This window comes from Coregonus clupeaformis, unplaced genomic scaffold (assembly GCF_020615455.1).
Source record: "Coregonus clupeaformis isolate EN_2021a unplaced genomic scaffold, ASM2061545v1 scaf0008, whole genome shotgun sequence".
Lineage (NCBI taxonomy): Eukaryota > Metazoa > Chordata > Actinopteri > Salmoniformes > Salmonidae > Coregonus > Coregonus clupeaformis.
In genome coordinates, this window is record NW_025533463.1 from 1,585,001 (window position 1) to 1,612,986 (window position 27,986).

Below are 27,986 nucleotides of genomic sequence, written 5' to 3' on the forward strand. Positions count from 1 at the left end.
TAGTAGATGATCTCTGCTCTAGTAGATGATCCCTGCTCTAGTTGTTCTAATCTAGTAGATGATCCCTGCTCTAGTTGTTCTAATCTAGTAGATGATCCCTGCTCTAGTTGTTCTAATCTAGTAGATGATCTCTGCTCTAGTTGTTCTAATCTAGTAGATGATCTCTGCTCTAGTTGTTCTAATCTAGTAGATGATCTCTGCTCTAGTTGTTCTAATCTAGTAGATGATCCCTGCTCTAGTTGTTCTAATCTAGTAGATGATCCCTGCTCTAGTTGTTCCTAATCTAGTAGATGATCCCTGCTCTAGTTGTTCTAATCTAGTAGATGATCCCTGCTCTAGTAGATGATCCCTGCTCTAGTTGTTCTAATCTAGTAGATGATCTCTGCTCTAGTTGTTCTAATCTAGTAGATGATCACTGCTCTAGTTGTTCTAATCTAGTAGATGATCCCTGCTCTAGTTGTTCTAATCTAGTAGATGATCTCTGCTCTAGTAGATGATCCCTGCTCTAGTTGTTCTAATCTAGTAGATGATCTCTGCTCTAGTTGTTCTAATCTAGTAGATGATCTCTGCTCTAGTTGTTCTAATCTAGTAGATGATCTCTGCTCTAGTTGTTCTAATCTAGTAGATGATCTCTGCTCTAGTAGATGATCTCTGCTCTAGTTGTTCTAATCTAGTAGATGATCTCTGCTCTAGTTGTTCTAATCTAGTAGATGATCCCTGCTCTAGTTGTTCTAATCTAGTAGATGATCTCTGCTCTAGTTGTTCTAATCTAGTAGATGATCTCTGCTCTAGTTGTTCTAATCTAGTAGATGATCTCTGCTCTAGTTGTTCTAATCTAGTAGATGATCTCTGCTCTAGTTGTTCTAATCTAGTAGATGATCTCTGCTCTAGTTGTTCTAATCTAGTAGATGATCTCTGCTCTAGTTGTTCTAATCTAGTAGATGATCTCTGCTCTAGTTGTTCTAATCTAGTAGATGATCCCTGCTCTAGTTGTTCTAATCTAGTAGATGATCTCTGCTCTAGTTGTTCTAATCTAGTAGATGATCCCTGCTCTAGTTGTTCTAATCTAGTAGATGATCTCTGCTCTAGTTGTTCTAATCTAGTAGATGATCCCTGCTCTAGTTGTTCTAATCTAGTAGATGATCCCTGCTCTAGTTGTTCTAATCTAGTAGATGATCTCTGCTCTAGTTGTTCTAATCTAGTAGATGATCTCTGCTCTAGTTGTTCTAATCTAGTAGATGATCTCTGCTCTAGTTGTTCTAATCTAGTAGATGATCCCTGCTCTAGTTGTTCTAATCTAGTAGATGATCTCTGCTCTAGTTGTTCTAATCTAGTAGATGATCTCTGCTCTAGTAGATGATCCCTGCTCTAGTTGTTCTAATCTAGTAGATGATCCCTGCTCTAGTTGTTCTAATCTAGTAGATGATCCCTGCTCTAGTTGTTCTAATCTAGTAGATGATCCCTGCTCTAGTTGTTCTAATCTAGTAGATGATCCCTGCTCTAGTAGATGATCCCTGCTCTAGTTGTTCTAATCTAGTAGATGATCTCTGCTCTAGTTGTTCTAATCTAGTAGATGATCCCTGCTCTAGTTGTTCTAATCTAGTAGATGATCCCTGCTCTAGTTGTTCTAATCTAGTAGATGATCTCTGCTCTAGTAGATGATCCCTGCTCTAGTTGTTCTAATCTAGTAGATGATCTCTGCTCTAGTTGTTCTAATCTAGTAGATGATCCCTGCTCTAGTTGTTCTAATCTAGTAGATGATCTCTGCTCTAGTAGATGATCCCTGCTCTAGTTGTTCTAATCTAGTAGATGATCTCTGCTCTAGTTGTTCTAATCTAGTAGATGATCCCTGCTCTAGTTGTTCTAATCTAGTAGATGATCTCTGCTCTAGTTGTTCTAATCTAGTAGATGATCTCTGCTCTAGTTGTTCTAATCTAGTAGATGATCTCTGCTCTAGTTGTTCTAATCTAGTAGATGATCTCTGCTCTAGTTGTTCTAATCTAGTAGATGATCCCTGCTCTAGTTGTTCTAATCTAGTAGATGATCTCTGCTCTAGTAGATGATCCCTGCTCTAGTTGTTCTAATCTAGTAGATGATCTCTGCTCTAGTTGTTCTAATCTAGTAGATGATCCCTGCTCTAGTTGTTCTAATCTAGTAGATGATCCCTGCTCTAGTTGTTCTAATCTAGTAGATGATCCCTGCTCTAGTTGTTCTAATCTAGTAGATGATCCCTGCTCTAGTAGATGATCCCTGCTCTAGTTGTTCTAATCTAGTAGATGATCTCTGCTCTAGTTGTTCTAATCTAGTAGATGATCCCTGCTCTAGTTGTTCTAATCTAGTAGATGATCCCTGCTCTAGTTGTTCTAATCTAGTAGATGATCTCTGCTCTAGTAGATGATCCCTGCTCTAGTTGTTCTAATCTAGTAGATGATCTCTGCTCTAGTTGTTCTAATCTAGTAGATGATCCCTGCTCTAGTTGTTCTAATCTAGTAGATGATCTCTGCTCTAGTAGATGATCCCTGCTCTAGTTGTTCTAATCTAGTAGATGATCTCTGCTCTAGTTGTTCTAATCTAGTAGATGATCCCTGCTCTAGTTGTTCTAATCTAGTAGATGATCTCTGCTCTAGTTGTTCTAATCTAGTAGATGATCTCTGCTCTAGTTGTTCTAATCTAGTAGATGATCTCTGCTCTAGTTGTTCTAATCTAGTAGATGATCTCTGCTCTAGTTGTTCTAATCTAGTAGATGATCTCTGCTCTAGTTGTTCTAATCTAGTAGATGATCTCTGCTCTAGTTGTTCTAATCTAGTAGATGATCTCTGCTCTAGTTGTTCTAATCTAGTAGATGATCTCTGCTCTAGTAGATGATCCCTGCTCTAGTTGTTCTAATCTAGTAGATGATCTCTGCTCTAGTTGTTCTAATCTAGTAGATGATCTCTGCTCTAGTTGTTCTAATCTAGTAGATGATCTCTGCTCTAGTTGTTCTAATCTAGTAGATGATCTCTGCTCTAGTTGTTCTAATCTAGTTGATGATCTCTGCTCTAGTTGTTCTAATCTAGTAGATGATCTCTGCTCTAGTTGTTCTAATCTAGTAGATGATCCCTGCTCTAGTTGTTCTAATCTAGTAGATGATCCCTGCTCTAGTTGTTCTAATCTAGTAGATGATCTCTGCTCTAGTTGTTCTAATCTAGTAGATGATCCCTGCTCTAGTTGTTCTAATCTAGTAGATGATCCCTGCTCTAGTAGATGATCCCTGCTCTAGTTGTTCTAATCTAGTAGATGATCTCTGCTCTAGTTGTTCTAATCTAGTAGATGATCCCTGCTCTAGTTGTTCTAATCTAGTAGATGATCCCTGCTCTAGTTGTTCTAATCTAGTAGATGATCTCTGCTCTAGTAGATGATCCCTGCTCTAGTTGTTCTAATCTAGTAGATGATCTCTGCTCTAGTTGTTCTAATCTAGTAGATGATCCCTGCTCTAGTTGTTCTAATCTAGTAGATGATCTCTGCTCTAGTAGATGATCCCTGCTCTAGTTGTTCTAATCTAGTAGATGATCTCTGCTCTAGTTGTTCTAATCTAGTAGATGATCCCTGCTCTAGTTGTTCTAATCTAGTAGATGATCTCTGCTCTAGTTGTTCTAATCTAGTAGATGATCTCTGCTCTAGTTGTTCTAATCTAGTAGATGATCTCTGCTCTAGTTGTTCTAATCTAGTAGATGATCTCTGCTCTAGTTGTTCTAATCTAGTAGATGATCTCTGCTCTAGTTGTTCTAATCTAGTAGATGATCTCTGCTCTAGTTGTTCTAATCTAGTAGATGATCTCTGCTCTAGTTGTTCTAATCTAGTAGATGATCCCTGCTCTAGTTGTTCTAATCTAGTAGATGATCTCTGCTCTAGTAGATGATCCCTGCTCTAGTTGTTCTAATCTAGTAGATGATCTCTGCTCTAGTTGTTCTAATCTAGTAGATGATCCCTGCTCTAGTTGTTCTAATCTAGTAGATGATCCCTGCTCTAGTTGTTCTAATCTAGTAGATGATCCCTGCTCTAGTTGTTCTAATCTAGTAGATGATCCCTGTCTAGTAGATGATCCCTGCTCTAGTTGTTCTAATCTAGTAGATGATCTCTGCTCTAGTTGTTCTAATCTAGTAGATGATCCCTGCTCTAGTTGTTCTAATCTAGTAGATGATCCCTGCTCTAGTTGTTCTAATCTAGTAGATGATCTCTGCTCTAGTAGATGATCCCTGCTCTAGTTGTTCTAATCTAGTAGATGATCTCTGCTCTAGTTGTTCTAATCTAGTAGATGATCCCTGCTCTAGTTGTTCTAATCTAGTAGATGATCTCTGCTCTAGTAGATGATCCCTGCTCTAGTTGTTCTAATCTAGTAGATGATCTCTGCTCTAGTTGTTCTAATCTAGTAGATGATCCCTGCTCTAGTTGTTCTAATCTAGTAGATGATCTCTGCTCTAGTTGTTCTAATCTAGTAGATGATCTCTGCTCTAGTTGTTCTAATCTAGTAGATGATCTCTGCTCTAGTTGTTCTAATCTAGTAGATGATCTCTGCTCTAGTTGTTCTAATCTAGTAGATGATCTCTGCTCTAGTTGTTCTAATATAGTAGATGATCTCTGCTCTAGTTGTTCTAATCTAGTAGATGATCTCTGCTCTAGTTGTTCTAATCTAGTAGATGATCTCTGCTCTAGTAGATGATCCCTGCTCTAGTTGTTCTAATCTAGTAGATGATCTCTGCTCTAGTTGTTCTAATCTAGTAGATGATCTCTGCTCTAGTTGTTCTAATCTAGTAGATGATCTCTGCTCTAGTTGTTCTAATCTAGTAGATGATCTCTGCTCTAGTTGTTCTAATCTAGTTGATGATCTCTGCTCTAGTTGTTCTAATCTAGTAGATGATCTCTGCTCTAGTTGTTCTAATCTAGTAGATGATCCCTGCTCTAGTTGTTCTAATCTAGTAGATGATCCCTGCTCTAGTTGTTCTAATCTAGTAGATGATCTCTGCTCTAGTTGTTCTAATCTAGTAGATGATCCCTGCTCTAGTTGTTCTAATCTAGTAGATGATCTCTGCTCTAGTAGATGATCCCTGCTCTAGTTGTTCTAATCTAGTAGATGATCTCTGCTCTAGTTGTTCTAATCTAGTAGATGATCCCTGCTCTAGTTGTTCTAATCTAGTAGATGATCTCTGCTCTAGTTGTTCTAATCTAGTAGATGATCTCTGCTCTAGTAGATGATCCCTGCTCTAGTTGTTCTAATCTAGTAGATGATCTCTGCTCTAGTTGTTCTAATCTAGTAGATGATCCCTGCTCTAGTTGTTCTAATCTAGTAGATGATCTCTGCTCTAGTAGATGATCCCTGCTCTAGTTGTTCTAATCTAGTAGATGATCTCTGCTCTAGTTGTTCTAATCTAGTAGATGATCCCTGCTCTAGTTGTTCTAATCTAGTAGATGATCTCTGCTCTAGTTGTTCTAATCTAGTAGATGATCTCTGCTCTAGTTGTTCTAATCTAGTAGATGATCTCTGCTCTAGTTGTTCTAATCTAGTAGATGATCTCTGCTCTAGTTGTTCTAATCTAGTAGATGATCTCTGCTCTAGTTGTTCTAATCTAGTAGATGATCTCTGCTCTAGTTGTTCTAATCTAGTAGATGATCTCTGCTCTAGTAGATGATCCCTGCTCTAGTTGTTCTAATCTAGTAGATGATCTCTGCTCTAGTTGTTCTAATCTAGTAGATGATCTCTGCTCTAGTTGTTCTAATCTAGTAGATGATCTCGGCTCTAGTTGTTCTAATCTAGTAGATGATCTCTGCTCTAGTTGTTCTAATCTAGTTGATGATCTCTGCTCTAGTTGTTCTAATCTAGTAGATGATCTCTGCTCTAGTAGATGATCCCTGCTCTAGTTGTTCTAATCTAGTTGATGATCTCTGCTCTAGTTGTTCTAATCTAGTAGATGATCTCTGCTCTAGTTGTTCTAATCTAGTAGATGATCTCTGCTCTAGTAGATGATCTCTGCTCTAGTTGTTCTAATCTAGTAGATGATCTCTGCTCTAGTTGTTCTAATCTAGTAGATGATCTCTGCTCTAGTAGATGATCTCTGCTCTAGTTGTTCTAATCTAGTAGATGATCTCTGCTCTAGTTGTTCTAATCTAGTAGATGATCCCTGCTCTAGTTGTTCTAATCTAGTAGATGATCTCTGCTCTAGTTGTTCTAATCTAGTAGATGATCTCTGCTCTAGTTGTTCTAATATAGTTGATGATCTCTGCTCTAGTTGTTCTAATCTAGTAGATGATCCCTGCTCTAGTTGTTCTAATCTAGTAGATGATCTCTGCTCTAGTTGTTCTAATCTAGTAGATGATCCCTGCTCTAGTTGTTCTAATCTAGTAGATGATCCCTGCTCTAGTAGATGATCCCTGCTCTAGTTGTTCTAATCTAGTAGATGATCTCTGCTCTAGTTGTTCTAATCTAGTAGATGATCCCTGCTCTAGTTGTTCTAATCTAGTAGATGATCCCTGCTCTAGTTGTTCTAATCTAGTAGATGATCTCTGCTCTAGTAGATGATCCCTGCTCTAGTTGTTCTAATCTAGTAGATGATCTCTGCTCTAGTTGTTCTAATCTAGTAGATGATCCCTGCTCTAGTTGTTCTAATCTAGTAGATGATCTCTGCTCTAGTAGATGATCCCTGCTCTAGTTGTTCTAATCTAGTAGATGATCTCTGCTCTAGTTGTTCTAATCTAGTAGATGATCCCTGCTCTAGTTGTTCTAATCTAGTAGATGATCTCTGCTCTAGTTGTTCTAATCTAATAGATGATCTCTGCTCTAGTTGTTCTAATCTAGTAGATGATCTCTGCTCTAGTTGTTCTAATCTAGTAGATGATCTCTGCTCTAGTTGTTCTAATCTAGTAGATGATCTCTGCTCTAGTTGTTCTAATCTAGTAGATGATCTCTGCTCTAGTTGTTCTAATCTAGTAGATGATCTCTGCTCTAGTAGATGATCCCTGCTCTAGTTGTTCTAATCTAGTAGATGATCTCTGCTCTAGTTGTTCTAATCTAGTAGATGATCTCTGCTCTAGTTGTTCTAATCTAGTAGATGATCTCTGCTCTAGTTGTTCTAATCTAGTAGATGATCTCTGCTCTAGTTGTTCTAATCTAGTTGATGATCTCTGCTCTAGTTGTTCTAATCTAGTAGATGATCTCTGCTCTAGTAGATGATCCCTGCTCTAGTTGTTCTAATCTAGTTGATGATCTCTGCTCTAGTTGTTCTAATCTAGTAGATGATCTCTGCTCTAGTTGTTCTAATCTAGTAGATGATCTCTGCTCTAGTAGATGATCTCTGCTCTAGTTGTTCTAATCTAGTAGATGATCTCTGCTCTAGTTGTTCTAATCTAGTAGATGATCTCTGCTCTAGTAGATGATCTCTGCTCTAGTTGTTCTAATCTAGTAGATGATCCCTGCTCTAGTTGTTCTAATCTAGTAGATGATCCCTGCTCTAGTTGTTCTAATCTAGTAGATGATCTCTGCTCTAGTTGTTCTAATCTAGTAGATGATCTCTGCTCTAGTTGTTCTAATATAGTTGATGATCTCTGCTCTAGTTGTTCTAATCTAGTAGATGATCTCTGCTCTAGTTGTTCTAATCTAGTAGATGATCTCTGCTCTAGTTGTTCTAATCTAGTAGATGATCTCTGCTCTAGTTGTTCTAATCTAGTAGATGATCTCTGCTCTAGTTGTTCTAATCTAGTAGATGATCTCTGCTCTAGTTGTTCTAATCTAGTTGATGATCTCTGCTCTAGTTGTTCTAATCTAGTTGATGATCTCTGCTCTAGTAGATGATCTCTGCTCTAGTAGATGATCTCTGCTCTAGTTGTTCTAATCTAGTTGATGATCTCTGCTCTAGTAGATGATCTCTGCTCTAGTAGATGATCTCTGCTCTAGTAGATGATCTCTGCTCTAGTAGATGATCTCTGCTCTAGTTGTTCTAATCTAGTTGATGATCTCTGCTCTAGTAGATGATCTCTGCTCTAGTAGATGATCTCTGCTCTAGTAGATGATCTCTGCTCTAGTAGATGATCTCTGCTCTAGTTGTTCTAATCTAGTTGATGATCTCTGCTCTAGTAGATTATCTCTGCTCTAGTAGATGATCTCTGCTCTAGTAGATGATCTCTGCTCTAGTTGTTCTAATCTAGCAGATGATCTCTGCTCTAGTTGTTCTAATCTAGTAGATGATCTCTGCTCTAGTTGTTCTAATCTAGTTGATGATCTCTGCTCTAGTAGATGATCTCTGCTCTAGTAGATGATCTCTGCTCTAGTAGATGATCTCTGCTCTAGTTGTTCTAATCTAGTAGATGATCCCTGCTCTAGTTGTTCTAATCTAGTAGATGATCTCTGCTCTAGTTGTTCTAATCTAGTAGATGATCTCTGCTCTAGTTGTTCTAATCTAGTAGATGATCTCTGCTCTAGTTGTTCTAATCTAGTAGATGATCTCTGCTCTAGTTGTTCTAATCTAGTTGATGATCCCCGCTCTAGTTGTTCTAATCTAGTAGATGATCTCTGCTCTAGTTGTTCTAATCTAGTAGATGATCTCTGCTCTAGTTGTTCTAATCTAGTAGATGATCTCTGCTCTAGTTGTTCTAATCTAGTAGATGATCTCTGCTCTAGTAGATGATCTCTGCTCTAGTTGTTCTAATCTAGTTGATGATCTCTGCTCTAGTTGTTCTAATCTAGTAGATGATCTCTACTCTAGTAGATGATCCCTGCTCTAGTTGTTCTAATCTAGTAGATGATCTCTGCTCTAGTTGTTCTAATCTAGTAGATGATCTCTGCTCTAGTAGATGATCCCTGCTCTAGTTGTTCTAATCTAGTAGATGATCTCTGCTCTAGTTGTACTAATCTAGTAGATGATCCCTGCTCTAGTTGTTCTAATCTAGTAGATGATCTCTGCTCTAGTAGATGATCTCTGCTCTAGTTGTTCTAATCTAGTAGATGATCTCTGCTCTAGTTGTTCTAATCTAGTAGATTATCTCTGCTCTAGTAGATGATCTCTGCTCTAGTAGATTATCTCTGCTCTAGTTGTTCTAATCTAGTAGATGATCTCTGCTCTAGTTGTTCTAATCTAGTAGATGATCCCTGCTCTAGTTGTTCTAATCTAGTAGATGATCTCTGCTCTAGTTGTTCTAATCTAGTAGATGATCTCTACTCTAGTAGATGATCCCTGCTCTAGTTGTTCTAATCTAGTAGATGATCTCTGCTCTAGTTGTTCTAATCTAGTAGATGATCTCTGCTCTAGTTGTTCTAATCTAGTAGATGATCTCTGCTCTAGTTGTTCTAATCTAGTAGATGATCTCTGCTCTAGTTGTTCTAATCTAGTAGATGATCTCTGCTCTAGTTGTTCTAATCTAGTAGATGATCTCTGCTCTAGTTGTTCTAATCTAGTAGATGATCTCTGCTCTAGTAGATGATCCCTGCTCTAGTTGTTCTAATCTAGTAGATGATCTCTGCTCTAGTTGTTCTAATCTAGTAGATGATCTCTGCTCTAGTTGTTCTAATCTAGTAGATGATCTCTGCTCTAGTTGTTCTAATCTAGTAGATGATCTCTGCTCTAGTTGTTCTAATCTAGTTGATGATCTCTGCTCTAGTTGTTCTAATCTAGTAGATGATCTCTGCTCTAGTAGATGATCCCTGCTCTAGTTGTTCTAATCTAGTTGATGATCTCTGCTCTAGTTGTTCTAATCTAGTAGATGATCTCTGCTCTAGTTGTTCTAATCTAGTAGATGATCTCTGCTCTAGTAGATGATCTCTGCTCTAGTTGTTCTAATCTAGTAGATGATCTCTGCTCTAGTTGTTCTAATCTAGTAGATGATCTCTGCTCTAGTAGATGATCTCTGCTCTAGTTGTTCTAATCTAGTAGATGATCCCTGCTCTAGTTGTTCTAATCTAGTAGATGATCCCTGCTCTAGTTGTTCTAATCTAGTAGATGATCTCTGCTCTAGTTGTTCTAATCTAGTAGATGATCTCTGCTCTAGTTGTTCTAATATAGTTGATGATCTCTGCTCTAGTTGTTCTAATCTAGTAGATGATCTCTGCTCTAGTTGTTCTAATCTAGTAGATGATCTCTGCTCTAGTTGTTCTAATCTAGTAGATGATCTCTGCTCTAGTTGTTCTAATCTAGTAGATGATCTCTGCTCTAGTTGTTCTAATCTAGTAGATGATCTCTGCTCTAGTTGTTCTAATCTAGTTGATGATCTCTGCTCTAGTTGTTCTAATCTAGTTGATGATCTCTGCTCTAGTAGATGATCTCTGCTCTAGTAGATGATCTCTGCTCTAGTTGTTCTAATCTAGTTGATGATCTCTGCTCTAGTAAATGATCTCTGCTCTAGTAGATGATCTCTGCTCTAGTAGATGATCTCTGCTCTAGTAGATGATCTCTGCTCTAGTTGTTCTAATCTAGTTGATGATCTCTGCTCTAGTAGATGATCTCTGCTCTAGTAGATGATCTCTGCTCTAGTAGATGATCTCTGCTCTAGTAGATGATCTCTGCTCTAGTTGTTCTAATCTAGTTGATGATCTCTGCTCTAGTAGATGATCTCTGCTCTAGTAGATGATCTCTGCTCTAGTAGATGATCTCTGCTCTAGTTGTTCTAATCTAGCAGATGATCTCTGCTCTAGTTGTTCTAATCTAGTAGATGATCTCTGCTCTAGTTGTTCTAATCTAGTTGATGATCTCTGCTCTAGTAGATGATCTCTGCTCTAGTAGATGATCTCTGCTCTAGTAGATGATCTCTGCTCTAGTTGTTCTAATCTAGTAGATGATCTCTGCTCTAGTTGTTCTAATCTAGTTGATGATCTCTGCTCTAGTAGATGATCTCTGCTCTAGTAGATGATCTCTGCTCTAGTAGATGATCTCTGCTCTAGTTGTTCTAATCTAGTAGATGATCCCTGCTCTAGTTGTTCTAATCTAGTAGATGATCCCTGCTCTAGTTGTTCTAATATAGTAGATGATCTCTGCTCTAGTTGTTCTAATCTAGTAGATGATCTCTGCTCTAGTTGTTCTAATCTAGTAGATGATCTCTGCTCTAGTTGTTCTAATCTAGTAGATGATCTCTGCTCTAGTTGTTCTAATCTAGTAGATGATCTCTGCTCTAGTTGTTCTAATCTAGTTGATGATCCCCGCTCTAGTTGTTCTAATCTAGTAGATGATCTCTGCTCTAGTTGTTCTAATCTAGTAGATGATCTCTGCTCTAGTTGTTCTAATCTAGTAGATGATCTCTGCTCTAGTTGTTCTAATCTAGTAGATGATCTCTGCTCTAGTAGATGATCTCTGCTCTAGTTGTTCTAATCTAGTTGATGATCTCTGCTCTAGTTGTTCTAATCTAGTAGATGATCTCTACTCTAGTAGATGATCCCTGCTCTAGTTGTTCTAATCTAGTAGATGATCTCTGCTCTAGTTGTTCTAATCTAGTAGATGATCTCTGCTCTAGTAGATGATCCCTGCTCTAGTTGTTCTAATCTAGTAGATGATCTCTGCTCTAGTTGTACTAATCTAGTAGATGATCCCTGCTCTAGTTGTTCTAATCTAGTAGATGATCTCTGCTCTAGTAGATGATCTCTGCTCTAGTTGTTCTAATCTAGTAGATGATCTCTGCTCTAGTTGTTCTAATCTAGTAGATGATCTCTGCTCTAGTAGATGATCTCTGCTCTAGTAGATTATCTCTGCTCTAGTTGTTCTAATCTAGTAGATGATCTCTGCTCTAGTTGTTCTAATCTAGTAGATGATCCCTGCTCTAGTTGTTCTAATCTAGTAGATGATCTCTGCTCTAGTTGTTCTAATCTAGTAGATGATCTCTACTCTAGTAGATGATCCCTGCTCTAGTTGTTCTAATCTAGTAGATGATCTCTGCTCTAGTTGTTCTAATCTAGTAGATGATCTCTGCTCTAGTAGATGATCCCTGCTCTAGTTGTTCTAATCTAGTAGATGATCTCTGCTCTAGTTGTACTAATCTAGTAGATGATCCCTGCTCTAGTTGTTCTAATCTAGTAGATGATCTCTGCTCTAGTAGATGATCTCTGCTCTAGTTGTTCTAATCTAGTAGATGATCTCTGCTCTAGTTGTTCTAATCTAGTAGATGATCTCTGCTCTAGTAGATGATCTCTGCTCTAGTAGATTATCTCTGCTCTAGTTGTTCTAATCTAGTAGATGATCTCTGCTCTAGTTGTTCTAATCTAGTAGATGATCCCTGCTCTAGTTGTTCTAATCTAGTAGATGATCTCTGCTCTAGTTGTTCTAATCTAGTAGATGATCTCTGCTCTAGTTGTTCTAATCTAGTAGGTGATCCCTGCTCTAGTTGTTCTAATCTAGTAGATGATCTCTGCTCTAGTAGATGATCTCTGCTCTAGTTGTTCTAATCTAGTTGATGATCTCTGCTCTAGTAGATGATCTCTGCTCTAGTTGATGATCTCTGCTCTAGTTGTTCTAATCTAGTAGATGATCTCTGCTCTAGTTGTTCTAATCTAGTTGATGATCCCTGCTCTAGTTGTTCTAATCTAGTAGATGATCCCTGCTCTAGTTGTTCTAATCTAGTAGATGATCTCTGCTCTAGTTGTTCTAATCTAGTAGATGATCTCTGCTCTAGTAGATGATCTCTGCTCTAGTAGATGATCTCTGCTCTAGTTGTTCTAATCTAGTAGATGATCTCTGCTCTAGTAGATGATCTCTGCTCTAGTAGATGATCTCTGCTCTAGTAGATGATCTCTGCTCTAGTAGATGATCTCTGCTCTAGTAGATGATCTCTGCTCTAGTTGTTCTAATCTAGTAGATGATCTCTGCTCTAGTAGATGATCTCTGCTCTAGTAGATGATCTCTGCTCTAGTTGTTCTAATCTAGTAGATGATCTCTGCTCTAGTTGTTCTAATCTAGTAGATGATCCCTGCTCTAGTTGTTCTAATCTAGTAGATGATCTCTGCTCTAGTTGTTCTAATCTAGTAGATGATCTCTGCTCTAGTTGTTCTGCTCTAGTAGATGATCTCTGCTCTAGTAGATGATCTCTGCTCTAGTTGTTCTAATCTATTAGATGATCCCTGCTCTAGTTGTTCTAATCTAGTAGATGATCTCTGCTCTAGTAGATGATCTCTGCTCTAGTTGTTCTAATCTAGTAGATGATCTCTGCTCTAGTTGTTCTAATCTAGTAGATGATCCCTGCTCTAGTTGTTCTAATCTAGTAGATGATCTCTGCTCTAGTAGATGATCTCTGCTCTAGTTGTTCTAATCTAGTAGATGATCTCTGCTCTAGTTGTTCTAATCTAGTAGATGATCTCTGCTCTAGTAGATGATCTCTGCTCTAGTAGATGATCTCTGCTCTAGTAGATGATCTCTGCTCTAGTTGTTCTAATCTAGTAGATGATCTCTGCTCTAGTAGATGATCTCTGCTCTAGTTGTTCTAATCTAGTAGATGATCTCTGCTCTAGTTGTTCTAATCTAGTAGATGATCTCTGCTCTAGTTGTTCTAATCTAGTAGATGATCTCTGCTCTAGTAGATGATCTCTGCTCTAGTTGTTCTAATCTAGTAGATGATCCCTGCTCTAGTTGTTCTAATCTAGTAGATGATCTCTGCTCTAGTAGATGATCTCTGCTCTAGTTGTTCTAATCTAGTAGATGATCTCTGCTCTAGTTGTTCTAATCTAGTAGATGATCTCTGCTCTAGTTGTTCTAATCTAGTAGATGATCTCTGCTCTAGTTGTTCTAATCTAGTAGATGATCTCTGCTCTAGTTGTTCTAATCTAGTAGATGATCTCTGCTCTAGTAGATGATCTCTGCTCTAGTTGTTCTAATCTAGTAGATGATCCTGCTCTAGTTGTTCTAATCTAGTAGATGATCTCTGCTCTAGTAGATGATTTCTGCTCTAGTTGTTCTAATCTAGTAGATGATCTCTGCTCTAGTTGTTCTAATCTAGTAGATGATCTCTGCTCTAGTTGTTCTAATCTAGTAGATGATCTCTGCTCTAGTTGTTCTAATCTAGTAGATGATCTCTGCTCTAGTTGTTCTAATCTAGTAGATGATCCCTGCTCTAGTTGTTCTAATCTAGTAGATGATCTCTGCTCTAGTTGTTCTAATCTAGTAGATGATCTCTGCTCTAGTAGATGATCTCTGCTCTAGTTGTTCTAATCTAGTAGATGATCTCTGCTCTAGTAGATGATCTCTGCTCTAGTTGTTCTAATCTAGTAGATGATCTCTGCTCTAGTAGATGATCTCTGCTCTAGTTGTTCTAATCTAGTAGATGATCTCTGCTCTAGTTGTTCTAATCTAGTTGATGATCTCTGCTCTAGTAGATGATCTCTGCTCTAGTAGATGATCTCTGCTCTAGTTGTTCTGCTCTAGTAGATGATCTCTGCTCTAGTAGATGATCCCTGCTCTAGTTGTTCTAATCTAGTAGATGATCTCTGCTCTAGTTGTTCTAATCTAGTTGATGATCTCTGCTCTAGTAGATGATCTCTGCTCTAGTAGATGATCTCTGCTCTAGTTGTTCTAATCTAGTAGATGATCTCTGCTCTAGTTGTTCTAATCTAGTAGATGATCTCTGCTCTAGTTGTTCTAATCTAGTAGATGATCCCTGCTCTAGTTGTTCTAATCTAGTAGATGATCTCTGCTCTAGTAGATGATCCCTGCTCTAGTTGTTCTAATCTAGTAGATGATCTCTGCTCTAGTTGTTCTAATCTAGTAGATGATCTCTGCTCTAGTTGTTCTAATCTAGTAGATGATCTCTGCTCTAGTAGATGATCTCTGCTCTAGTAGATGATCTCTGCTCTAGTTGTTCTAATCTAGTAGATGATCTCTGCTCTAGTTGTTCTAATCTAGTAGATGATCTCTGCTCTAGTTGTTCTAATCTAGTAGATGATCTCTGCTCTAGTTGTTCTAATCTAGTAGATGATCTCTGCTCTAGTTGTTCTAATCTAGTAGATGATCTCTGCTCTAGTTGTTCTAATCTAGTAGATGATCTCTGCTCTAGTTGTTCTAATCTAGTAGATGATCCCTGCTCTAGTTGTTCTAATCTAGTAGATGATCCCTGCTCTAGTTGTTCTAATCTAGTAGATGATCTCTGCTCTAGTTGTTCTAATCTAGTAGATGATCTCTGCTCTAGTTGTTCTAATATAGTTGATGATCTCTGCTCTAGTAGATGATCTCTGCTCTAGTTGTTCTAATCTAGTAGATGATCTCTGCTCTAGTTGTTCTAATCTAGTAGATGATCTCTGCTCTAGTTGTTCTAATCTAGTAGATGATCCCTGCTCTAGTTGTTCTAATCTAGTAGATGATCTCTGCTCTAGTTGTTCTAATCTAGTAGATGATCTCTGCTCTAGTTGTTCTAATCTAGTAGATGATCCCTGCTCTAGTTGTTCTAATCTAGTAGATGATCTCTGCTCTAGTTGTTCTAATCTAGTAGATGATCCCTGCTCTAGTTGTTCTAATCTAGTAGATGATCTCTGCTCTAGTTGTTCTAATCTAGTAGATGATCTCTGCTCTAGTAGATGATCTCTGCTCTAGTAGATGATCCCTGCTCTAGTTGTTCTAATCTAGTAGATGATCTCTGCTCTAGTAGATGATCCCTGCTCTAGTTGTTCTAATCTAGTAGATGATCTCTGCTCTAGTTGTTCTAATCTAGTAGATGATCCCTGCTCTAGTTGTTCTAATCTAGTAGATGATCTCTGCTCTAGTTGTTCTAATCTAGTAGATGATCTCTGCTCTAGTAGATGATCTCTGCTCTAGTAGATGATCCCTGCTCTAGTTGTTCTAATTTAGTAGATGATCTCTGCTCTAGTTGTTCTAATCTAGTAGATGATCTCTGCTCTAGTTGTTCTAATCTAGTAGATGATCTCTGCTCTAGTTGTTCTAATCTAGTAGATGATCTCTGCTCTAGTTGTTCTAATCTAGTAGATGATCTCTGCTCTAGTTGTTCTAATCTAGTTGATGATCCCTGCCCTAGTTGTTCTAATCTAGTAGATGATCCCTGCTCTAGTTGTTCTAATCTAGTAGATGATCTCTGCTCTAGTTGTTCTAATCTAGTAGATGATCTCTGCTCTAGTAGATGATCTCTGCTCTAGTAGATGATCTCTGCTCTAGTTGTTCTAATCTAGTAGATGATCTCTGCTCTAGTAGATGATCTCTGCTCTAGTAGATGATCTCTGCTCTAGTAGATGATCTCTGCTCTAGTTGTTCTAATCTAGTAGATGATCTCTGCTCTAGTAGATGATCTCTGCTCTAGTTGTTCTAATCTAGTAGATGATCTCTGCTCTAGTTGTTCTAATCTAGTAGATGATCCCTGCTCTAGTTGTTCTAATCTAGTAGATGATCTCTGCTCTAGTTGTTCTAATCTAGTAGATGATCTCTGCTCTAGTTGTTCTAATCTAGTAGATGATCTCTGCTCTAGTAGATGATCTCTGCTCTAGTAGATGATCTCTGCTCTAGTTGTTCTAATCTAGTAGATGATCTCTGCTCTAGTTGTTCTGCTCTAGTAGATGATCTCTGCTCTAGTAGATGATCTCTGCTCTAGTTGTTCTAATCTAGTAGATGATCCCTGCTCTAGTTGTTCTAATCTAGTAGATGATCTCTGCTCTAGTAGATGATCTCTGCTCTAGTTGTTCTAATCTAGTAGATGATCTCTGCTCTAGTTGTTCTAATCTAGTAGATGATCCCTGCTCTAGTTGTTCTAATCTAGTAGATGATCTCTGCTCTAGTAAATGATCTCTGCTCTAGTTGTTCTAATCTAGTAGATGATCTCTGCTCTAGTTGTTCTAATCTAGTAGATGATCTCTGCTCTAGTAGATGATCTCTGCTCTAGTAGATGATCTCTGCTCTAGTTGTTCTAATCTAGTAGATGATCTCTGCTCTAGTAGATGATCTCTGCTCTAGTTGTTCTAATCTAGTAGATGATCTCTGCTCTAGTTGTTCTAATCTAGTAGATGATCTCTGCTCTAGTTGTTCTAATCTAGTAGATGATCTCTGCTCTAGTAGATGATCTCTGCTCTAGTTGTTCTAATCTAGTAGATGATCTCTGCTCTAGTAGATGATCTCTGCTCTAGTTGTTCTAATCTAGTAGATGATCTCTGCTCTAGTTGTTCTAATCTAGTAGATGATCTCTGCTCTAGTTGTTCTAATCTAGTAGATGATCTCTGCTCTAGTTGTTCTAATCTAGTAGATGATCCCTGCTCTAGTTGTTCTAATCTAGTAGATGATCTCTGCTCTAGTTGTTCTAATCTAGTAGATGATCTCTGCTCTAGTTGTTCTAATCTAGTAGATGATCTCTGCTCTAGTAGATGATCTCTGCTCTAGTTGTTCTAATCTAGTAGATGATCCCTGCTCTAGTTGTTCTAATCTAGTAGATGATCTCTGCTCTAGTAGATGATCTCTGCTCTAGTTGTTCTAATCTAGTAGATGATCTCTGCTCTAGTTGTTCTAATCTAGTAGATGATCTCTGCTCTAGTTGTTCTAATCTAGTAGATGATCTCTGCTCTAGTTGTTCTAATCTAGTAGATGATCCCTGCTCTAGTTGTTCTAATCTAGTAGATGATCTCTGCTCTAGTTGTTCTAATCTAGTAGATGATCTCTGCTCTAGTAGATGATCTCTGCTCTAGTTGTTCTAATCTAGTAGATGATCTCTGCTCTAGTAGATGATCTCTGCTCTAGTTGTTCTAATCTAGTAGATGATCTCTGCTCTAGTTGTTCTAATCTAGTAGATGATCTCTGCTCTAGTTGTTCTAATCTAGTAGATGATCTCTGCTCTAGTAGATGATCTCTGCTCTAGTAGATGATCTCTTTTCTAGTTGTTCTAATCTAGTAGATGATCTCTGCTCTAGTTGTTCTAATCTAGTAGATGATCTCTGCTCTAGTTGTTCTAATCTAGTAGATGATCTCTGCTCTAGTTGTTCTAATCTAGTAGATGATCCCTGCTCTAGTTGTTCTAATCTAGTAGATGATCTCTGCTCTAGTTGTTCTAATCTAGTAGATGATCTCTGCTCTAGTTGTTCTAATCTAGTAGATGATCTCTGCTCTAGTTGTTCTAATATAGTTGATGATCTCTGCTCTAGTTGTTCTAATCTAGTAGATGATCTCTGCTCTAGTTGTTCTAATCTAGTAGATGATCTCTGCTCTAGTTGTTCTAATCTAGTAGATGATCTCTGCTCTAGTTGTTCTAATCTAGTAGATGATCTCTGCTCTAGTTGTTCTAATCTAGTAGATGATCCCTGCTCTAGTTGTTCTAATCTAGTAGATGATCTCTGCTCTAGTTGTTCTAATCTAGTAGATGATCTCTGCTCTAGTAGATGATCTCTGCTCTAGTTGTTCTAATCTAGTAGATGATCTCTGCTCTAGTTGTTCTAATCTAGTAGATTATCTCTGCTCTAGTTGTTCTAATCTAGTTGATGATCTCTGCTCTAGTTGTTCTAATCTAGTAGATGATCTCTGCTCTAGTTGTTCTAATCTAGTAGATGATCTCTGCTCTAGTTGTTCTAATCTAGTTGATGATCTCTGCTCTAGTTGTTCTAATCTAGTAGATGATCCCTGCTCTAGTTGTTCTAATCTAGTAGATGATCTCTGCTCTAGTTGTTCTAATCTAGTAGATGATCTCTGCTCTAGTAGATGATCTCTGCTCTAGTAGATGATCCCTGCTCTAGTTGTTCTAATCTAGTAGATGATCTCTGCTCTAGTAGATGATCCCTGCTCTAGTTGTTCTAATCTAGTAGATGATCTCTGCTCTAGTTGTTCTAATCTAGTAGATGATCCCTGCTGTAGTTGTTCTAATCTAGTAGATGATCTCTGCTCTAGTTGTTCTAATCTAGTAGATGATCTCTGCTCTAGTAGATGATCTCTGCTCTAGTAGATGATCCCTGCTCTAGTTGTTCTAATCTAGTAGATGATCTCTGCTCTAGTTGTTCTAATCTAGTAGATGATCCCTGCTCTAGTTGTTCTAATCTAGTAGATGATCCCTGCTCTAGTTGTTCTAATCTAGTAGATGATCTCTGCTCTAGTTGTTCTAATCTAGTAGATGATCTCTGCTCTAGTTGTTCTAATCTAGTAGATGATCTCTGCTCTAGTTGTTCTAATCTAGTAGATGATCTCTGCTCTAGTTGTTCTAATCTAGTAGATGATCTCTGCTCTAGTTGTTCTAATCTAGTTGATGATCCCTGCTCTAGTTGTTCTAATCTAGTAGATGATCCCTGCTCTAGTTGTTCTAATCTAGTAGATGATCTCTGCTCTAGTTGTTCTAATCTAGTAGATGATCTCTGCTCTAGTAGATGATCTCTGCTCTAGTAGATGATCTCTGCTCTAGTTGTTCTAATCTAGTAGATGATCTCTGCTCTAGTAGATGATCTCTGCTCTAGTAGATGATCTCTGCTCTAGTAGATGATCTCTGCTCTAGTTGTTCTAATCTAGTAGATGATCTCTGCTCTAGTAGATGATCTCTGCTCTAGTAGATGATCTCTGCTCTAGTTGTTCTAATCTAGTAGATGATCTCTGCTCTAGTTGTTCTAATCTAGTAGATGATCCCTGCTCTAGTTGTTCTAATCTAGTAGATGATCTCTGCTCTAGTTGTTCTAATCTAGTAGATGATCTCTGCTCTAGTTGTTCTAATCTAGTAGATGATCCCTGCTCTAGTTGTTCTAATCTAGTAGATGATCTCTGCTCTAGTTGTTCTAATCTAGTAGATGATCTCTGCTCTAGTTGTTCTAATCTAGTAGATGATCCCTGCTCTAGTTGTTCTAATCTAGTAGATGATCCCTGATCTAGTTGTTCTAATCTAGTAGATGATCTCTGCTCTAGTTGTTCTAATCTAGTAGATGATCTCTGCTCTAGTTGTTCTAATCTAGTAGATGATCTCTGCTCTAGTTGTTCTAATCTAGTAGATGATCTCTGCTCTAGTTGTTCTAATCTAGTAGATGATCTCTGCTCTAGTTGTTCTAATCTAGTAGATGATCCCTGCTCTAGTTGTTCTAATCTAGTAGATGATCTCTGCTCTAGTAGATGATCTCTGCTCTAGTAGATGATCTCTGCTCTAGTTGTTCTAATCTAGTAGATGATCCCTGCTCTAGTTGTTCTAATCTAGTAGATGATCTCTGCTCTAGTAGATGATCTCTGCTCTAGTTGTTCTAATCTAGTAGATGATCTCTGCTCTAGTTGTTCTAATCTAGTAGATGATCCCTGCTCTAGTTGTTCTAATCTAGTAGATGATCTCTGCTCTAGTAGATGATCTCTGCTCTAGTTGTTCTAATCTAGTAGATGATCTCTGCTCTAGTTGTTCTAATCTAGTAGATGATCTCTGCTCTAGTAGATGATCTCTGCTCTAGTAGATGATCTCTGCTCTAGTTGTTCTAATCTAGTAGATGATCTCTGCTCTAGTAGATGATCTCTGCTCTAGTTGTTCTAATCTAGTAGATGATCTCTGCTCTAGTTGTTCTAATCTAGTAGATGATCTCTGCTCTAGTTGTTCTAATCTAGTAGATGATCTCTGTTCTAGTAGATGATCTCTGCTCTAGTTGTTCTAATCTAGTAGATGATCTCTGCTCTAGTAGATGATCTCTGCTCTAGTTGTTCTAATCTAGTAGATGATCTCTGCTCTAGTTGTTCTAATCTAGTAGATGATCTCTGCTCTAGTTGTTCTAATCTAGTAGATGATCTCTGCTCTAGTTGTTCTAATCTAGTAGATGATCTCTGCTCTAGTTGTTCTAATCTAGTAGATGATCCCTGCTCTAGTTGTTCTAATCTAGTAGATGATCTCTGCTCTAGTTGTTCTAATCTAGTAATGATCTCTGCTCTAGTAGATGATCTCTGCTCTAGTAGATGATCTCTGCTCTAGTTGTTCTAATCTAGTAGATGATCCCTGCTCTAGTTGTTCTAATCTAGTAGATGATCTCTGCTCTAGTAGATGATCTCTGCTCTAGTTGTTCTAATCTAGTAGATGATCTCTGCTCTAGTTGTTCTAATCTAGTAGATGATCCCTGCTCTAGTTGTTCTAATCTAGTAGATGATCTCTGCTCTAGTTGTTCTAATCTAGTAGATGATCCCTGCTCTAGTTGTTCTAGTAGATGATCCCTGCTCTAGTTGTTCTAATCTAGTAGATGATCTCTGCTCTAGTTGTTCTAATCTAGTAGATGATCTCTGCTCTAGTTGTTCTAATCTAGTAGATGATCCCTGCTCTAGTTGTTCTAATCTAGTAGATGATCTCTGCTCTAGTTGTTCTAATCTAGTAGATGATCCCTGCTCTAGTTGTTCTAGTAGATGATCCCTGCTCTAGTTGTTCTAATCTAGTAGATGATCTCTGCTCTAGTTGTTCTAATCTAGTAGATGATCTCTGCTCTAGTAGATGATCTCTGCTCTAGTTGTTCTAATCTAGTAGATGATCTCTGCTCTAGTAGATGATCTCTGCTCTAGTTGTTCTAATCTAGTAGATGATCTCTGCTCTAGTAGATGATCTCTGCTCTAGTTGTTCTAATCTAGTAGATGATCTCTGCTCTAGTTGTTCTAATCTAGTTGATGATCTCTGCTCTAGTAGATGATCTCTGCTCTAGTAGATGATCTCTGCTCTAGTTGTTCTGCTCTAGTAGATGATCTCTGCTCTAGTAGATGATCCCTGCTCTAGTTGTTCTAATCTAGTAGATGATCTCTGCTCTAGTTGTTCTAATCTAGTTGATGATCTCTGCTCTAGTAGATGATCTCTGCTCTAGTAGATGATCTCTGCTCTAGTTGTTCTAATCTAGTAGATGATCTCTGCTCTAGTTGTTCTAATCTAGTAGATGATCCCTGCTCTAGTTGTTCTAATCTAGTAGATGATCTCTGCTCTAGTTGTTCTAATCTAGTAGATGATCTCTGCTCTAGTTGTTCTAATCTAGTAGATGATCTCTGCTCTAGTAGATGATCTCTGCTCTAGTAGATGATCCCTGCTCTAGTTGTTCTAATCTAGTAGATGATCTCTGCTCTAGTTGTTCTAATCTAGTAGATGATCTCTGCTCTAGTTGTTCTAATCTAGTAGATGATCTCGGCTCTAGTTGTTCTAATCTAGTAGATGATCCCTGCTCTAGTAGATGATCCCTGCTCTAGTTGTTCTAATCTAGTAGATGATCTCTGCTCTAGTTGTTCTAATCTAGTAGATGATCTCTGCTCTAGTAGATGATCTCTGCTCTAGTAGATGATCCCTGCTCTAGTTGTTCTAATCTAGTAGATGATCTCTGCTCTAGTTGTTCTAATCTAGTAGATGATCTCTGCTCTAGTTGTTCTAATCTAATAGATGATCTCTGCTCTAGTTGTTCTAATCTAGTAGATGATCTCTGCTCTAGTTGTTCTAATCTAGTAGATGATCTCTGCTCTAGTTGTTCTAATCTAGTAGATGATCCCTGCTCTAGTTGTTCTAATCTAGTAGATGATCTCTGCTCTAGTTGTTCTAATCTAGTAGATGATCCCTGCTCTAGTTGTTCTAATCTAGTAGATGATCTCTGCTCTAGTTGTTCTAATCTAGTAGATGATCCCTGCTCTAGTTGTTCTAATCTAGTAGATGATCCCTGCTCTAGTTGTTCTAATCTAGTAGATGATCCCTGCTCTAGTTGTTCTAATCTAGTAGATGATCCCTGCTCTAGTTGTTCTAATCTAGTAGATGATCTCTGCTCTAGTTGTTCTAATCTAGTAGATGATCCCTGCTCTAGTTGTTCTAATCTAGTAGATGATCTCTGCTCTAGTTGTTCTAATCTAGTAGATGATCCCTGCTCTAGTTGTTCTAATCTAGTAGATGATCCCTTCCCTATTCCATATGGTATATATTATATATTCCCCAGAGTGGACCATGGTCAAAAGGAGCGCACTATACAGTGCTTTCGGAAAGTATTCAGACCCCTTGACTTTTTCCACATTTTGTTACTTTATACATTATCTACATAAGTGTTCAGACCCTTTGCTATGAGACTCGAAATTGAGCTCAGGTGCTTCCTGTTTCCATTGATCATTCTTGAGATGTTTCTACAACTTGGAGTCCACCTGTGGTAAATTCAATTGATTGGACATGATTTGGAAAGGCACACACCTGTCTATATAAGGTCCCACAGTTGACAGTGTATGTCAGACAAAAAACAAGCCATGAGGTTGAAGGAATTGTCCGTAGAGCTCCGAGTCAGGATTGTGTCGAGGCACAGATCTGGGGAAGGGTACCAAAAAATGTCTGCAGCATTGAAGGTTCCCAAGAACACAGTGGCCTCCATCATTCTTATATGGAAGAAGTTTGGAACCACCAAGAATCTTCCTAGAGCTGGCCGCCCGGCCAAACTGAGAAATCGGGGGAGAAGGGCCTTGGTCAGGGAGGTGACCGAGAACCCGATGGTCACTCTGACAGAGCTCCAGACTTCCTCTGTGGAGATGAGAGAACCTTCCAGAAGGCCAACCATCTCTGTAGCACTCCAACAATCAGGCCTTTATGGTAGAGTGGCCAGACGGAAGCCACTCCTCAGTAAAAGGCACATGACAGCCCGCTTGGAGTTTGCCAAAAGGCATCTAAAGACCAAGATTATCTGGTCTGATGAAACCAAGATTTAACTCTTTGGCCTGAACGCCAAGCGTCACGTCTGGAGGAAACCTGGCACCATCCCTACGTTGAAGCATGGTGGTGGCAGCATCATGCTGTGGGGATGTTTTTCAGCGGCAGGGACTGGGAGACTAGTCAGGATCGTGGGAAAGATGAACGGAGCAAAGTACAGAGAGATCCTTGATGAAAACCTGCTCCAGAGCGCTCAGGACCTCAGACTGGGGCGAAGGTTCACCTTCCAACAGGACAACAACCCTAAGCACACAGCCAAGACAACGCAGCAGTGGCTTCGGGACAAGTCTCTGAATGTCCTTGAGTGGCCCAGCCAGAGCCCGGACTTGAACCCAATCGAACATCTATGGAGAGACCTGAAAATAGTTGTGCAGCGATGCTCCCCATCCAACCTGACAGAGCTTGAGAGGATCTGCAGAGAAGAATGGGAGAAACTCAAATACAGGTGTGCCAAGCGTGCAGCGTCATACCCAAGAAGACTCGAGACTGTAATCGCTGCCAATGGTGCTTCAACAAAGTAGAGTAAAGGGTCTGAATACTTATGTAAATATAATATTTCAGTTTTCTATTTTTAATACGTTTGAAAAAATTCTAAAAACCTGTTTTTGTTTTGTCATTATGGGCTATTGTGTGTAGATTGATGAGGAACAATTACAATTTAATCAATTTTAGAATAAGGCTGTAACGTAACAAAATGTGGCAAAAGTCAAGGGGTCTGAATACTTTCACAATACACTGTATATGGATTAGGGTACGTCCCAAATGGCACCCTATTCCCTATATATACCCAATGGGTCAAAAGTAGTGCACTATCTCAACAGCTTCTACCCCCAAGCCCCCAAGCCATAAGACTCCTGAACAGCTAATCATGGCTACCCGGACTATTTGCACTGCCCCCCCACCCCATACTTTTTACGCTGCTGCTACTCTGTTAAGTATTTATGCATAGTCACTTTAACTCTACCCACATGTACATATTACCTCAACTACCTCAACTAGCCGGTGCCCCCGCACATTGACTATGCAACGGTACCCCCCTGTATATATAGCCTCCCTACTGTCACTTTATTTTTACTTCTGCTCTTTTTTTCTCAACACTTTTTTGTTGTTGTTTTATTCTTACTTTTTTGTTTAAAATAAATGCACTGTTGGTTAAGGGCTGTAAGTAAGCATTTCACTGTAATGTCTGCACCTGTTGTATTCGGCGCATGTGACCAATAAAATTTGATTTGATTTGATCCATGGAATAGGATGTGGGCCCATACGACTCTGGTCGTGCACCATATAGGGAACAGGGTGCCATGTGGGACCCAAGGCCTGAGCTGTGTTTGAATAACCATACTAACATACTGTATACTACATACTTAATGAGTATATACTACATACTATTAGTTCATTTTAGTATACTGTAAACGAACGGTATCGTTTCAAGTTGAGTGTACTAGCTCTTTGCCTGTCTACCGGAAGTTGATGCTGTTGCTACGCAACCTCTTGCTAGCTTGTAAGCATAACAAATGACTAGCTAGACATTTTACGATTTCGGGTGTGTTGGTAAATCTGGCGTGCCAGAGTGCGCTCTAGGCGTTCGTAAATCCAGAGCGTTGTTAGAAATTCCATTCGTAAATTCAGAGCGTTTCGCTCTCGGAGCGTTTCAGAGCGCACAGTGGACGCTCTGGCCGAGGAGTAGGGTTGATCCGACGTTTCTGACCTCACAACGGCAGTCAAGCACCCTAGCTAACTGGCTAACGTTGGCTAGAACATTTGCCATAATAACTATATCCATACTATGACCAATAAGCATACTACATACTCAATTTACGTCACAAATAGTAGGGTTAGTGAGGTTAGAACACAGCGCTGGTCTCACCTGTCTGTGTCGGGGCCGTTCTTGGCGATGATCATCTTCAGCTTGCCCAGGCCTCCCACTGGTGCTCTGTCGGTCCCTGTAGTAAACTGGAGGAACAGTCTCTTATCCTCCTCACCAAACGAGTGCACCGTCTCCCAGAAGTCTCTATGAGTGGGAAATAAAGGAAAACAACTGTAATTTTTTGGTAATGTATGCATGCATTATTCTACAATGTAGAAAATAGTAAAAATAAAGAAAAACCCTTGAATGAGTAGGTGTGTCCAAACTTTTGACTGGTACTGTGTGTGTATATATGTACACATACACACATAAAATGTATGCACGCATGACTGTAAGTCGCTTTGGATAAAAGCGTCTGCTAAATGGCATATTATTATTATTATTATATACAGTGGGGAGAACAAGTATTTGATACACTGCCGATTTTGCAGGTTTTCCTACTTACAAAGCATGTAGAGGTCTGTAATTTTTATCATAGGTACACTTCAACTGTGAGAGACGGAATCTAAAACAAAAATCCAGAAAATCACATTGTATGATTTTTAAGTAATTAATTTGCATTTTATTGCAAGTATTTGATATATCAGAAAAGCAGAACTTAATATTTGGTACAGAAACCTTTGTTTGCAATTACAGAGATCATACGTTTCCTGTAGGTCTTGACCAGGTTTGCACACACTGCAGCAGGGATTTTGGCCCACTCCTCCATACAAACCTTCCCCAGATCCTTCAGGTTTCGGGGCTGTCGCTGGACAATACGGACTTTCAGCTCCCTCCAAAGATTTTCTATTGGGTTCAGGTCTGGAGACTGGCTAGGCCACTCCAGGACCTTGAGATGCTTCTTACGGAGCCACTCCTTAGTTGCCCTGGCTGTGTGTTTCAGGTCATTGTCATGCTGGAAGACCCAGCCACGATCCATCTTCAATGCTCTTACTGAAGGAAGGAGGTTGTTGGCCAAGATCTCGCGATACATGGCCCCATCCATCCTCCCCTCAATACGGTGCAGTCGTCCTGTCCCCTTTGCAGAAAAGCATCCCCAAAGAATGATGTTTCCACCTCCATGCTTCACGGTTGGGATGGTGTTCTTGGGGTTGTACTCATCCTTCTTCTTCCTCCAAAGACGGCGAGTGGAGTTTAGACCAAAAAGCTCTATTTTTGTCTCATCAGACCACATGACCTTCTCCCATTCCTCCTCTGGATCATCCAGATGGTCATTGGCAAACTTCAGACGGGCCTGGACATGCGCTGGCTTGAGCAGGGGGACCTTGCGTGCGCTGCAGGATTTTAATCCATGACGGCGTAGTGTGTTACTAATGGTTTTCTTTGAGACTGTGGTCCCAGCTCTCTTCAGGTCATTGACCAGGTCCTGCCGTGTAGTTCTGGGCTGATCCCTCACCTTCCTCATGATCATTGATGCCCCACGAGGTGAGATCTTGCATGGAGCCTGGTTGATTGACATGAGCATGATTGACCGTCATCTTGAACTTCTTCCATTTTCTAATAATTGCGCCAACAGTTGTTGCCTTCTCACCAAGCTGCTTGCCTATTGTCCTGTAGCCCATCTTAGCCTTGTGCAGGTCTACAATTTTATCCCTGATGTCCTTATACAGCTCTCTGGTCTTGGCCATTGTGGAGAGGTTGGAGTCTGTTTGATTGAGTGTGTGGACAGGTGTCTTTTATACAGGTAACGAGTTCAAACAGGTGCAGTTAATACAGGTAATGAGTGGAGAACAGGAGGGCTTCTTAAAGAAAAACTAACAGGTCTGTGAGAGCCGGAATTCTTACTGGTTGGTAGGTGATCAAATACTTATGTCATGCAATAAAAAGCAAATTAATTAATTAAAAATCATACAATGTGATTTTCTGGATTTTTGTTTTAGATTCCGTCTCTCACAGTTGAAGTGTACCTATGATAAAAATTACAGACCTCTCCATGCTTTGTAAGTAGGAAAACCTACAAATTCGGCAGTGTATCAAATACTTGTTCTCCCCACTGTATGTATGTATGTATGTATGTATGTATGTATGTATGTATGTATGTATGTATGTATGTATGTATGTATGTATGTATATATATATATATATATATATATATATATATATATATATATATATATATATATATATATATATATATATACACACACACACAGTACCAATCAAAAGTTTGGACACACCTACTCATTCAAGGGTTTTTCTTTATTTTTACTATTTTCTACATTGTAGAATAATAGTGAAGACATCAAAACTATGAAATAACACATATGGAATCATGTAGTAACCAAAAAAGTGTTAAAAGAAATCAAAATATATATTATATTTTAGATTCTTCAAAGTGGCCATCCTTTGGCCTTGATGACAGCTTTGCACATTCTTGGCATTCTATCAAGCAGCTTCATGAGGAATGCTTTTCCAACGGTCTTAAAGGAGTTCCCACATATGCTGAGCACTTGTTGGCTGCTTTTCCTTCACTCTGCGGTTCAACTCATCCCAAAACATCTCAATTGGGTTGAGGTTGGGTGAATGTGGAGGCCAGATCATCTGATGCAGCACTCCATCACTCTCCTTCTTG

The 27,986-nt window shown here is 39.0% G+C and overlaps 1 protein-coding gene across 4 annotated transcripts in view; it reads right to left on the reverse strand.

The window, feature by feature from the left end:
- The window catches only part of LOC121534182 (ubiquitin-protein ligase E3A-like), a 65,963-nt gene that overhangs the window by 4,082 nt on the left and 33,895 nt on the right, over positions 1-27,986 (reverse strand). For all 4 annotated transcript variants that reach the window (XM_045212344.1, XM_045212346.1, XM_045212347.1 and 1 more), the window contains exon 13: positions 25,415-25,558. In XM_045212344.1, the coding sequence (XP_045068279.1) occupies positions 25,415-25,558 (144 nt within the window). The remainder of the gene's footprint in view (positions 1-25,414; positions 25,559-27,986) is intronic.